The sequence below is a fragment of the Echeneis naucrates genome, chromosome 8 (genome assembly GCF_900963305.1).
Source record: "Echeneis naucrates chromosome 8, fEcheNa1.1, whole genome shotgun sequence".
NCBI lineage: Eukaryota > Metazoa > Chordata > Actinopteri > Carangiformes > Echeneidae > Echeneis > Echeneis naucrates.
The window spans coordinates 11,813,797-11,827,091 of NC_042518.1; the positions used below are offsets into that span (position 1 = coordinate 11,813,797).

Consider the following 13,295-nt stretch of genomic DNA (forward strand, 5'->3'; position numbering starts at 1 on the left):
CCTCGAGGTGGCCCTCAGCGTCGAGAATAAGAAAGTATATTGTATGCCTATGTACTGCATGTAGATAATGAAACCAACCTCTTAACCTTTACTGCGATATAGTCCCACTATGAGATTCATGTGTCAGATCCAGCGCTATACAAACAACCAAAAAGGTCATAGAAAACTCCTCCTCACTCACTTTAAAGTTCTATTACATAGCTATCAGACCAGGAATGTGCTCCACTGCAAGTACTAATGCAACTTCTTAATGACCTTTGTTCTTGTGAGAGGTATGTAGGAGAATAATGTGAAGTGAACTGAAGTCATCCTGCAAAATTACCCTATGGATATCAAATTAATTTTTATTTTAAATTAGTTTTGAGGGTTGACATCGAATTGAGGTCATAATTTGCATATTGTGCCAACCAATTTGCATTTTAAAACAAATATTCAAAAATATATTAGAAAGAGCGTGGCAGCAGAACGGTGTAGTAAACACTATTGCCACACAGAGAGAAAGCTCCTGGCTTCAATCCGCTGGTAAATATGAGAGTGAGGGTTGTTATGGTACTGGCTGTATCACATTTCTCCTGGAGAGAGACATGAGAACATTTTAAAAACAAGTTTATAAAGCGATAAACCTTCTTAGGTTTTTTTTCTTGGGCTTTTCTGTTTGTATTTCTGTTTGTTATGTTACACTCCACTAGTGATCTGATTTTTTGATGATTGTGCCAATGGAGTATAAAAAAATATTCAGATAGTTGGAGCACCTTGATTACAACAACATGACTGCGAGAAGTAAAGCTAATTATAGAGAGTAATAATATTGAAACTCAGGACTAAAATATACTAATGAAAAAACAAAGAAAGAAATCTCAGACTTTTTTTTTTTTTAGGCCATAGCATGGCCTCCTTTTGATAGGCTTGCTCAACTTGCATGTTAATGGTATAGCTAATGATGTATGGACTGAATTTGTGTTCTAACATTCGTCATAAAACAGAGGTCAAGATGACTTTGGCATGCACTTTATAAAGATATTTGAATCATAAGCTTTAATAAAAGAAGATGCGTTTGCATTATTTCTGCGGTGTGACTACTCCAATGCTGCTTTCAATCTATGAAATTTTATTTTAGCTTTTGTTTTAAATTCATCTTAAAAAGATCTTACATGGATGAATGCACATTCGTTGAAGAAAAATAAGTTATTTCCACATTTTTTTTGCTTTTGGGCTGAAGCTTGGCCAAAGCTGAAACCCAGTTTGGGGTGAGAGGGAAAAGGCATTGGCTAGAGTAGCAGAGGTGGAACGTCTCTGTACCTTGTCACCATAACTAAAGGAGGATCTTAACAGCTTTACTCAGTTGCCTTTGATTTTCAGTTTTCCTCTTTTTGCTCAGTCAATTTTCATATACCTCCTAGAGGAGGACAGGCATAAGCTCTCGGATATGTTATTTATGATGTTGAATAATTCATTGAGTAGAGGGTCAGGGAACAATAACAGAAGAGCCTTTACCAAATTCCCCAAAGAAGAGAATCTCATTCTCAATCCCATCCGCAGTCCACCAGCATTGATCAGTATTCCTCTGTATGACTTTGGCCTGTGCTCCTAGATCTGAGTCAGGCTTGTAGTGTTATACTTCTTCATCTAGTTGACCCAGCTCCTCAGATTTCATCACATCTGACAAGGCCTCAGCCAAGGTGCTGAATTTACCTTGAATGGCCTAGCGGAGAATAAATGATGGTATGAACAAAGTCAAAGAAATGATGATATTCTAAAGGAGAACGTTTTTCTGGGAAAATGCTGCCCTTCTTCACCCACAGCTTCTTATCCACGTCAGCCTTGTCCAAGGAAAAGAAGAGGAATCTCCCCACCAACAAGGAAGTTTTTGTGCTACATAGTATTTGTATTAATAGCTGTAATAGCTGTCACCGGTCTGGACAGGTGCTTCAGCCATCTTTGTATGTATAAGCGGTTACTATACACCCTTTGGGCATCGCTGCTTCTTTAGTCCCAATTGGACACTGCTCACTATCAGAAAGTTAGAAACATTTTGAATGAGCTTGGGCTAGCTGATTAGCATGTGGACTTTATGACAAGAAGAGAAGTGATCAAAGTAGGTTACAACTAACAGTCTTTGGAAAAAGCTTTTTGGTGAGTAAGGGTATTAATTTTGATGCTGAACTAACAATGTTTCTGCGAGACGGATGAGTTAACACTTGTTGATGCTAAGCTGGCTTTCTAGCATCAACAAACTTACCAATGGCTCCTTTTAACCTTCAAGTAAAATATTATAAATAGAAGAGCAGTATATATAAACTGCATAAATTTAGCTTAAACTAAATAGCAGTGACGAACACCATTTCTATAACAAATGTTCCTTTGGGGAAGAAGGAGAGATGAACTCTATATGATGACCTCATTGCTACATCTGAAGACCACAAACAGCACTGGCCCCATAAGGCCAAGTCAAAGGCAGCATATTCCCAGAATGGATTTCACAGGGGTCAATATGCTAATTTTAGCATAGCAGCCAATGGCAGTTCAAGAGCTCTGCTCCACATAGAGAAGGGACTGGATCGGGTTACGCTGCAGAGACACGAAGAGCGTACGTGCAGTCATAAAAAGCGGACCGAAGAACTGTACTTGTCCTGCAACACCGATGTAGCACTCCCCAGATGTACGCAGCAGAGCACCTTTCCTTAGTTTACGCTCGACAGGTACCCAGAGCATTGATCATACTGTGTGAGAGCATTACTCTCTGGGAGGGTGGTAATACGTTTCTAGTCGTAATATGAATCCCAAAGGTCAAACAGGGTAAATGACCTCACACATCACTTTGGGGACGGTAGTAAATCCGCCATCTTCCTTACAGGTTGGACAGACAGTTATGGCATGAACGGACAACAGCACCATCCTTGAGCAAAAAATGACCAATCCAAAAATAAAAACAATGCAACATTAAGCTCTATTTTATTCAACAATACTGTATACTTCTGATGTTCCAATATCAAGTATGTGCCCCAACAGTGCTGCTCAAAAATATGCTCCATCAAGGCTGAGCATCTGGTTAAGTAATATGATTAGTAATCCATGACTGAGAAGAAGTTCTATCCTGAGCAGGAGTTGAGGTTTCATTTTGGCACGTCAGAGGTGAAGGTATAAGCATTCAGAGATGAGTCTAAGATTTAAAAGCACACATATCATTTGGCATTTGAGAGCTTAGAGGCCAGGGGGAATGGTGCGAACCCTGGAAATATTGTACCATATCCTAGTGTCACATATTGTGAACACATTCATGAGGATTTAGCACAAATGCAACAATGAGCAAACCTCAAAGGTGGCAGAGGAGATGAGATCAGAAAGCTCTGTGAACCAGCTTAGGACACGCACGCACGCACACGCACACGCACGCACACACACACACACACACACACACACACACACACACACACACACACGCACACACACACACACACACAGTACTTATAGCAGGCAAAAAAGACCACTTCGGTCAGTCTATATGCTCGTCTGTGCTAAGAAGGGAGATGAAAGCAGCATTGTCAGTGGCAACCTGTTGGGGTTTGCTCTGGTGTCAGGTGTTACAGATTCCCACAAGGATTTGATCTGCTCTCCTATGTTCATAAGAGCTTCCTGTCAAACAACAGATCCTCATAATCCGCTCTGTCGACAGCAGTTGCCATGAACTGAGTGAACCTGATGTATGCTCTTGAATTAAGGTCCAGTGAAGTGCCCTAATATTTTGCTCAGCTTGTCCCCAGTTCACCGGCTGTCTGGTGAAAACTTTGATTCTAAGCTCTCTGGAACTGAGAATATCATGACTACGGCACAGTGACATTAGACAAGACTTTGATGGACCTCAGTGATTTTGTGAAAGCAAATACAAACCTCGATGATGTTTTAATTAAGTTAGAAAGTCATTTTATTTCAGCAACACTTCAGCAACAATATTAAGATCAGATGCTTGAACCATAAATATTATCATATTTTGATCTGTCATATGTTTTTTGGGTGATGACAAAATAGAATATCACTAAATTATTTGAAATAATGAAAAAAAATAAAAATAAAATCTTTTCAAAGACAATTTATTGCCGAAATGGAAAATCCACTATTTAGAAAAACATTTTAGTTCATGAAATAGATAAATGCCACAAACCCATTTAATGCACTGAAATTGAATTCACTCATTCCAACTATGTTGATTTATCATGCTATGAGCTATGAGCTCTTTGGATATGCAGATTCTTGGTTCAAACCCATTTTAATTAATTACTACACTCTCTTCCTGTGGTTTAGTCATGTGTCTGTGCAGACACACAACCTTCATGTCTCTAATTGCCTTATGAGTTTTGCAATCAGACCTGTGTACATGGGGACCTTGAATAAGTCCATGTTATGTCATTCAATTAAACATTAGATAATGGAAATTGAAACTGATACCTTCTGATGCAGCGACAACACACTGAAAGGCCTTTGCACATTAAAGAAGATCACAGCCAGATGGCACTAAGTTTCCATGCAGCATTGCCTGAAGTCTGTCCTCTGGTGGCTACTGGTTCTCACAGAGCAGAGGGATCTGATGAATGCATCCCAGGCCTCATCACTAAAGAAATAATTACCACTACTATGCTAACTTCAAAGCCATCTCTTCCTATTTAGCTTCCGCCACCAGTGGAAGGATATAGATTCTAATGTCTTTGAGGTATTAACACACATCCCCTCTCTATGTCTTAGCAAAAAAAAAAAAAAAAAACTACCAAAGAAGAAGGGAGTAATACTTAACAAAAACATTTTATTTTCCCTTCAAAAGCAAAGCAAATGAATTTAAAGGGTATAATGTTCTTTTCAGAGAGTTACAAAAATACATACTGTAATTTCTTTGGGTTGTTTGAGCTCAAGCTGCATTAAGGAGCTGGATAAATAAGGGAATAAATATTCCTGTTGTTCAGTTATCAGTCTGGCTTGTGACTGTGTTTTCATTCCCCAATGTCAGGAGTGTTGGTTTCATTGCTGTTACCAATTTCCTCCACGTGGTCGTCCTGGCCACACTGACCGTCATGGTCATCGTGGTGAGTCATATCATGATTCAGCTCTGCATACTCCACTGACCCCTGCTGAGAGGGAACAAAAAAACTAAATACAGATGAAACAAGCAGTTCTTATGATCATGGGATACTGAAATCAATGCTGTTTTTAAAGATCACTGCATGATGCAGCCTGAAACTGTCAGTATAACAGATTACTTACAGTTAGCTATCTGTGATAAATAATCAACTCATTGACATTTGGTCATCTATTCTCGGTATGTAGATGTATCTGTTCTAATATATAAACGTAATTTGTGCCAAATTGCATCATTCTTCACAGAATATTCCACTGTTAATTAAACTATAATGAATGTATTTCACTTAACATTTGTGTTTTTGATACAAGATTTAAAACTGACTGCACAGGGTTTGTTTATTGTACCTTATCTGTCCATGAGAGGTCTCTCTAAGCAAAGACACAACACATTCACGAGCGTGTCTGTGTGTCTATTTGTGATGTGTGCATGTGCTGTATGTATGAAGGATGAGTGTGCTGCTACTTACACCATCGGCCTGCTCTGGAACACCTGCAAAAACAAATCCGGACAACAAAAGAAGTCTGAGGATATAAAGAGGGCTCGTATGCTCATCAACACAGTCTTTTCCTATGAGTGAAAAAGCAGCAAAAAAACCAAGAAAACTAACATAAAAAAACCTGTAAAACAAAAACAACCTGCGCCCCCTAGAGGTTACATTCCCCTCCTCTGCTGCATCGTTGTGTGACATAATGACTGCTAAAGTGCAGAGAGCTGTTAGGAGCCAATGACTGAACAATGGTCAAGAGTTTCCCCAAGAGTGTTGAACAATGGAACGTGTTGCTGACTTTATCATAACGGATGTACCCGCTGTTTGGCTGTGATTGCTGAGAACAGGAAGTTTTTTTTGATGAAAGCAGGAAGTGGACACCTGGCGACTGGGCCTTCTGTTTTAATGGGACATTCTTTGACTAACAATGCAGATGTTTGTAGTTTGTTTCCTGGTGCTTTTCCTTTCCCCAAACGTCAGCCAGTGGCCTGATTTTTCTTGTGGTGTAAGAGGGACTTGAACGAAGAGCAGGATGTTAGTCATACCTTGTTCGGAGTTCCGTTCTTCATTGTGTCCTGTGTCTGTGCTTGTCTCCACTGCAGCTGGCATGAAACAAACACATAATTGTTTTACACTTTGTTTTTCAGATCACATTGATTAAACTTTGATAGGTACACGTTTGAAAACAAATGTATGAAAACTCAGGTGGTGTTCCACCTTCATTAGGGTCTCCCTGTCTGGTCGTCACTTCTTTGTACTGAGGTTCTGTGGCAGTCACACTAATCTGGTCATCTGACTCTGCAGCACAAAACAGTGAACATCATGCACAAACTTAAACCTCAATGAAATTCACATTCCTTAAAAACAAAACAACTATACCGGTTAAATAAAGTAATTTTTATGTGGTGACTTTCTGAATTCCTCCTTTCTTCAGAACACTCACTTCAGACTCACACAAAGAGGGGCAAAATGAGAAGGTATTGAGAGAGAAAGACACTAAAAAACATTGTGTCTATTCAGTCCACTCACCAGAACCTGATACATGTTCACTCCAAACACTCTTTCCCATCATGCCTGGTGTAACTACACAAAGGGGACAAAAGAGGACTAACTGGTGAATTAGTACACACTTACATCACTGTTTATATGAAAGAGTATCAAAAAGGTATTCAGTGTGCACTTAACACAATTTGCAGTGGTGTCTCAGTCTAAGGGACTTTACCATTTGCAGCTTCATTGACCTCTGCCTGCGTGAGGCTCAGCCGCTCCATTTTGGTACTGGCTGACTTCCTAAGACCAAGTGGACACAATTAGCTGTTTAAAACAGGAAGCTGTATAGTTGTTGTCATTTTACTTCACCTTTAAAACACTGATCTTTGATAAGAACAAGAGCAACGTTACTTACACTGACAGCTTGTCTGTTCTTTTCCTTTTAAAGTGAAGGAGACTTTTTTTTTTTAGGGCGATAAAGAGGATCAAGGCCAGCATGAGAAGGATGCATAAGACTCCAATAAGGCCTCTTTTCCAGCCGGCCAACTTCACTGTGGAATACAAGATAATCAAAAGGATCAAATTCAGCATTTAAAATTGAATCGCAAAACCTCAACCTTCTTTGCTTTTTGTAGTTCACCTCTTGCTACTATAAACATTTCCTTTCAAAACTTCACTCGCCACAGCACCCAGCAGAGGGCTTAAACTGGATACCAAAAATTTGTCAGAGCTAATTTCAAATGAGTTGAAATTACATTCAAACGATTTATTTATTTATTTATTTATTTATTTATTTTAATGAAATATATTTTATGTAAACATTTCCCCAGGGACCACACTTAAAAGTCATGATGACTCAATTATTAATATTCTATTTAATGTAGAGCTATTTGATTAAATGCCAAGTCAAACACAGTCTGTGTACGGCTGTAAAACAAGATGAAAAACAGAGTGTGTCCTTGGGCAAGTTACCGCAACCCGAACAGCCTCTGATGGCTTTTCCATCAGCGGATCAGTGAGGGCATATGTGGTAGAAGTGCTCCATGAGTAGTAATAAACTGTGCTGTCTGAATGGGTAAATGTGGCTTCTCTTGCTAGAAAAGTGCTATATAAGTGTTTTATAAAATCATTAAATATGGCTCTTAAAAATAACTTTGGGACTAAACTGAAACATAAAATTACTGTTGTCAGCAGTACTGAAGATGCGACACACCTGTAATCATGACAATGGAACTCCGTTTGGCTTCGTTGGCAAGGTTGTTGCTCACACAGTAGTAGCCGCCTTTATGATCCCCTTTGACATTATATATAATGTAGGATCCTTGCAAAGAGTCGAAGGTCTGTGAATTAAGAGGACTCTCTTTCTGCGTGTGGTACCAGGTGAAGTTAACTGGAAGCGTGCCTTTCTGGACTGAGCAGGTGAGTGTCACGTCCTGTCCCTCGGACACGTCCCCCATGCTGGACCCGATGATCAGCACCGGATTTGTCACCGGCTCTGCAGAGGGTAAAATTCAAGTTAGAGCTGCAGTCCCCACTGATTTTACCTTTGTTTAGGTTATTGCTATTATTTTGCATCCAACTTACCTATGATGAAAGTTGAAAAAGGCAGCTGCTGCCATGATCCTACTACAGGGGCCATGAATTGACTGTTATTTGCATGGCAGATAAACTTTTTTAAGTCTGAACTGTCTCGGATGCCTGAGGCGTTAAAGATGGCTTCTTCTCCTGGCTTGCTCACCAGCCTCTTCTCGTTCAGATCACGAGGACCAAACAGTTTGTATGTGATAGGGAGCGTGCCAGCTTCACTGTGACAACGCATCTGGAAGCTCTTTCCCAGTATCAGAGTACCGCCCACCACGCTCATCACGGGTTTTGTGGGATAAACTGGGGATAAAGATTATCCATCAATTAGCCAGTACAACAGAAACAAACAAGACAAGGCATCCACAGCCTTGCTAGCAGCCGTGCAAGACGTTACATGGGGAGAGTTGGAGCTAAAGTGGTTTAGGCCAGCATTTGATAATTAGCATGTGTAGCTCAGGCTAATGGGCATGGCATTTGGCTTTTCAGGATTTTGGTCATAACCAAAATACTATAGGATGAGCTGAATTTTTGACCCAATCATAGATGAATAAAATAAAAAGTTAGTCTTATAAACCTGACTAAAAGCCAACCTCAGAGGACGATGGGTGTCAGAACCACATTTCAAAGCAATCAACACAGTATTTGTCTTCATCAATAAAAAACTGGAAATGCTTTAGAACATTAATGTCAAGAAGATTTGTCATCTTTGGACCATGAATTTTCTGGACCAAAGTGGGTCTCTGACTTACCTTTGACTTTCACAACTACTGTTTCGCTTTCTTTTACAAAATTGTGCACAAGAGAAACTGTCTTGACTTTGCAAGTGTAGTTGCCAGTTTTATCCTGGTTTCCCTCAGTAATTAACATCTGTGAAGGGGCAATCTTGACATTGTTTCTGTAGATGGAGAACTGCATGTTTTTATTGGTGATCTTCTTTGGTTCATAGACAGTGACAGAGCAGGTCAGTTTGAAACGCTTTCCCACAAATAGGTCATCAGGATTCACAGTCAATTTTGGCTTTGAAAACAGCTCTGTTGGAGTCAGACAGCAAAAATTAAGTTGGTACAATTTTATTTTGAACATTGAAAAGACACTTCATAACAAGAGGAATATCCAGTACTTGCCTTTGACTATGATTTCTTGATAAGTTTTTTTCTGCACATTGCCAAACTCTGCCTTACACACAAGCTTCCCAGAGCCGACTTCTTGTGCTTTGAATGGATGACTTAGGCCGACTATGCCTTTTTTTAGGATTCGCTTGTCCTTCGTCAGGAATACTTCAACATTCTTCAGTGAGTTCTTCACTTTGCAAACTGCCTCTACTATGTCACCCTCAAAGATATCAGGAAAGGGCAACACATTCATTTCTGGAGAAATTCTGAGTCCTGCAAGACAAGGGTAATTAATCACACATCCTCTGGCAGGCAATCTTGTCTTTTCTTAATGACTAACAACTTAACAACTCTTCTAATCACCTTCGACTTCCACTTGAATCTTGTTGCTGTTTTTGGATTTTCTGGTTCCAGAAACCAAATTGATCTCATAGTTACAGTGCAGGGTGTAGTTTCCAACCTCTCTCAGAACCAATGTAGTCTCTGATGAGTTCCCAGTGGGTGCTACCTGCTTCATCTCGGTAGGCTTTTTGTTTCCAAATACCTGGAAAAAATGGAATACGAGAGATCCCCTCTCCTCGGGAGCGCTGCAGGTGGCGGTGAAGTCATCTCCTTCATAGACTGTAGCTTTATTTAGATACAGAATGGGGGTCTGCAGGCCTGTGGAAAAGGAGAACCCAAGAGGACAAAGCCAAGCAGAAGTGTGACTCTGTGTACAGATCCTGGATTTGAACAACACATACATTAGCTGAAAGGGTACGAGAATTTATTATGGTTGGGTGCGCAAAAACCCTATTTTGGGGATGGTGGCTCTGAGCTGATGAATTTTTGTGCGTTGCAGTGTATTAACTAAAAAAATCCTGTTTTTCTTTAATAAATATGTTTGCTGTAAAAATGACATTTTGTGCCCGATGAATGATTAAAACATGCAAAAAATGTTTTACAGCATTACTAGTTTCCTTGTTGTTTACAGCTAAATCTCAAATGACTAATGTCGCCGGCTTCCTTGAACACAACGCCAGGGCAGCATTGTACGAATCATCTACGCTTACAATATCACAAGGGATGATAAATTTACTCTTATAAAGCAATAAGAAATGCAAAATGTTCAGGGTTTAAATGAAGAAAGTTATCAGGTGTCTGAAAACGGCTATTTATACAGTAGAAGCCAGTAAATCAGTCTTCAGTATTGTGTCATGCTGTGGAAATCGTTGGCGGTAATGTGAATTATTCATCAACTCGAAAAAATATACTTCTGATTTTGGATTTGATTTCGTCCTTTCAGCCGTGCTGATATATGGAAGAGTTTTGGGTGTATTATTGCTTTTTTTTTTCCTTCATATTGTAACATATTAGCTATGGCAGAAAAAAAACTATAATAATCCCTGGTTTGAGGAATTTATTGTACCAAGTTGTCATCTCGTGCTTTACCTGTGACATTGAGTTTCTCCATGCGGCTGGTTATGTGCTTTCCTAAGACAATGACGTGGCAGTCATAATTTCCAGAGTCCGCTGCCCTGGCAGGGTTGAGTTCATATGTAACTGAGTCGTCTGAGGTGTTAAAGGTGCCGATGACAGCGTCGTCCCGTCTGAACTGGAAAGTGTGCGTCAGATTTGGGATGTTGTCATGACTGACGCTGACGTGGCAGTTTACGGACACCGGTGTCCCGCTCTGCACGCTGGTGTTTGGACGGATTGCGAGGAAAACGCCATCTATAGTTAATACTGAAGGCCCACACAAAAACACACACGCATATTAAAAGGAAATGATTTCATTTGGACTTCACGTCTCGCTTGCTAACGTAAAACCAACACAAGGGAGTGAACCAGTAATACAATGCGAGAGTCAGTGTATTATTTTCTCCACAAAGGTGAGGTCACTCCCTGGCTCTCAGTCCATTGCGCAGTAAGCAGGAGCTGCTGAGGGAAGGGAAAGACTTCTACAAACAGTGTCTGACCCTCTTCTTCCCCTGGGAGAGCTCTGTTGATTTACCCCAGCTTCTGCTCTCCTGCAGCAACAACTACACAGTGTGACCTGCCCCAGCAGCTACAAGTCCACATCCGCAAAGCACTGTAGTTGTGTTTGTGCAGCTAGCTAGCTAATGCAGAGTGGCTGAGGTGGTAAGTGATAATGCATATTCTGTAGAGTGAGAAAGCGCTGGCTTGACCTTGAGCTAAGATTACATCAAGCCAAAGAGCAGCAAGGGCATGCCTTTCTGCAATTTTTTGAAAAATTGTTGAAAATCACTTATTCACTTGCTGATGTTTAGATGACAAAATCAAAAGCATTCATTCATCTTCGTGCAAAAGTTGAATTATCACATCAGACCGCTTTTAATTCATCTGTAGAAAACTGAAGACTAAAATGACAGTTGGCCATTTAAAGGGTGTTATGCGTGTGGATGATTTCTGCTGATCATTTTCAACTACACAGGTCACAGACTTTAGGCTGCTAGATACTTTCCTTCGGACATTGACACCAGTCAGCATTTACCTGCTGATCTGAGATAAACAGTCATTGGAAGACGTCTCAGTGTGAATAGGTGGACATGAAAGCTCCACTAATTTTTGTATCTAACAGCCTCAATAACCACTTTTTCAAGACTGCATTTTAGTTGAAATTCATGATGTTGGCAAACTATTAAAACAAGGAGGTTCAGCCAAATTCATGCTGAAGTGAAAGAAATATCCAGCCTCACCTTTGACAGCTAAAAATAGCTACAATGAATCTCAATGAAGACTGAAAATATCAAAGAGGCCAGCCGTGCATCATGTAATGATATTTCTAGCTAAAAATAAATGCTTGAGGAATAGATAGCTTTTTGTCTAATACCGCAAAGACAAATAACCTCAAACCCTCTCAACACTGTTGAAACCATGAAGGAGTTTTTACACAAGACTCAGATACAGTAGAGTATAATGCAGGCATACATACATGACTGTCCGTTGACACACTGAGCTGAAAAAACAAACATACAAAAAAAGCAATAAAATAATTAATTAATTAATACATTAATTAAAAAATAGAAAGGGCTGATAATCAGAAGATCAGCTGAACAGACAACCCTTATCAGTACAGCAGCGCATTAATGAATCCTTACCCAAGTGCAGGAAGGTGGTAATAATCAGCACCAACCGCAGGCTGGGGGGTCTGGAGTCCATCCTGAGTAATGGTGGTTCCCTGCTGCAGGATTCAAATACAGCTGCAGAGCGATGGTGACACGGGGGCAACAAAGGGCATTCAGAAGAACAGGGAGCAGGGCAGAAAGGAGAGGTGGAGTGTATGGAAATGTGGCTGCTGGGAGTGGTGATGGTGCCAGAGGGGTGTTCCCCATCTTATCATACATATTCCTCACGCTGCATGACTGATAGGGAAACGGCTGCTACTTCCGCAGGAATTAAGTATTTACAGTGTCTTTATCAGCGTGTCAGACGAAAGAAAGCATTGTTGCACACATGCCTTGAAGGAACCAACTGGCCTTGAAGCCTCCTCAGATCTTTCTTATTTACATGATTAAACACCTTATGAATGAAGCTCATTTGGTGCTATTCCAACTGCATGGCCTATGACCACATTAGGTAATGTTTGAGATTAAAATGTTTCCTCTGCCTTGCCTGATAGACTTGCCAAACCAACAAACATGTCAGGAATTATGCAACAACCTAAAGGCTGTGCTCCACTTTGCTTGGCCCATAAGCTCACCTCTTAAATTGTTAATATCATCTGCTGTTTCATTACTGAACTGCAGGGATTCATACTAAGTCACGATCCAATCTCAAATTAAATATATAAAGCATGATCAACACATTTACCACCTTCTACCAAGTCTGATCCTTCCTCTAAGGATAAGGGCGAAAGGGGGAAGGATCCAAGGATCAATTCATGATTGTGTCTCTGAATCATTTATAGGATGCAAACTAAGATCTTAGTAACTTCCAAGCTTTAACTGCCATATGCGTAAAGATGATTTATACATGAAAAACAAACAACAAC

At 40.2% G+C, this 13,295-nt stretch overlaps 1 protein-coding gene across 5 annotated transcripts; it reads right to left on the reverse strand.

Annotated features, from left to right (window-relative positions):
* Positions 1 to 3,939: 3,939 nt before the first annotated feature.
* On the reverse strand, positions 3,940 to 12,530 carry pecam1a (platelet and endothelial cell adhesion molecule 1a). Of its 5 annotated transcripts, none has more exons than XM_029508148.1 (15): positions 12,403 to 12,530; positions 12,237 to 12,260; positions 10,733 to 11,026; positions 9,665 to 9,961; positions 9,314 to 9,574; positions 8,939 to 9,220; positions 8,190 to 8,489; positions 7,819 to 8,100; positions 7,021 to 7,156; positions 6,838 to 6,905; positions 6,645 to 6,698; positions 6,333 to 6,413; positions 6,161 to 6,211; positions 5,595 to 5,617; positions 3,940 to 5,114 (listed from the first exon to the last, which is right to left on the reverse strand). In XM_029508148.1, exons 1-15 carry the CDS (start codon positions 12,461 to 12,463, stop codon positions 4,980 to 4,982), a joined length of 2,349 nt encoding a protein of 782 aa, XP_029364008.1. In that variant the 5' UTR covers positions 12,464 to 12,530; the 3' UTR covers positions 3,940 to 4,979. The 5 variants fall into 5 exon arrangements, 4 of the variants coding, with proteins under 4 accessions (XP_029364008.1, XP_029364007.1, XP_029364006.1 ...); XM_029508147.1 differs by having other exon boundaries at positions 3,940 to 5,117; XM_029508146.1 differs by having other exon boundaries at positions 6,161 to 6,217.
* Between the last annotated feature and the right edge of the window lie 765 nt (positions 12,531 to 13,295).

What these genes read in the sequence shown, in the direction of transcription:
- pecam1a (XM_029508144.1), bottom strand. Translation starts at nt 12,463, where the DNA reads ATGGACTCCAGACCCCCCAGCCTGCGGTTGGTGCTGATTATTACCACC. An exon ending in AGAACAGACAAGCTGTCAGT is followed by an intron (nt 6,906 to 7,020) that starts GTAAGTAACGTT and finishes ACTTGGTCTTAG; the next exon opens with GAAGTCAGCCAGTACCAAAA. An exon ending in ACAGGGAGACCCTAATGAAG is followed by an intron (nt 6,218 to 6,332) that starts GTGGAACACCAC and finishes GTTTCATGCCAG; the next exon opens with CTGCAGTGGAGACAAGCACA.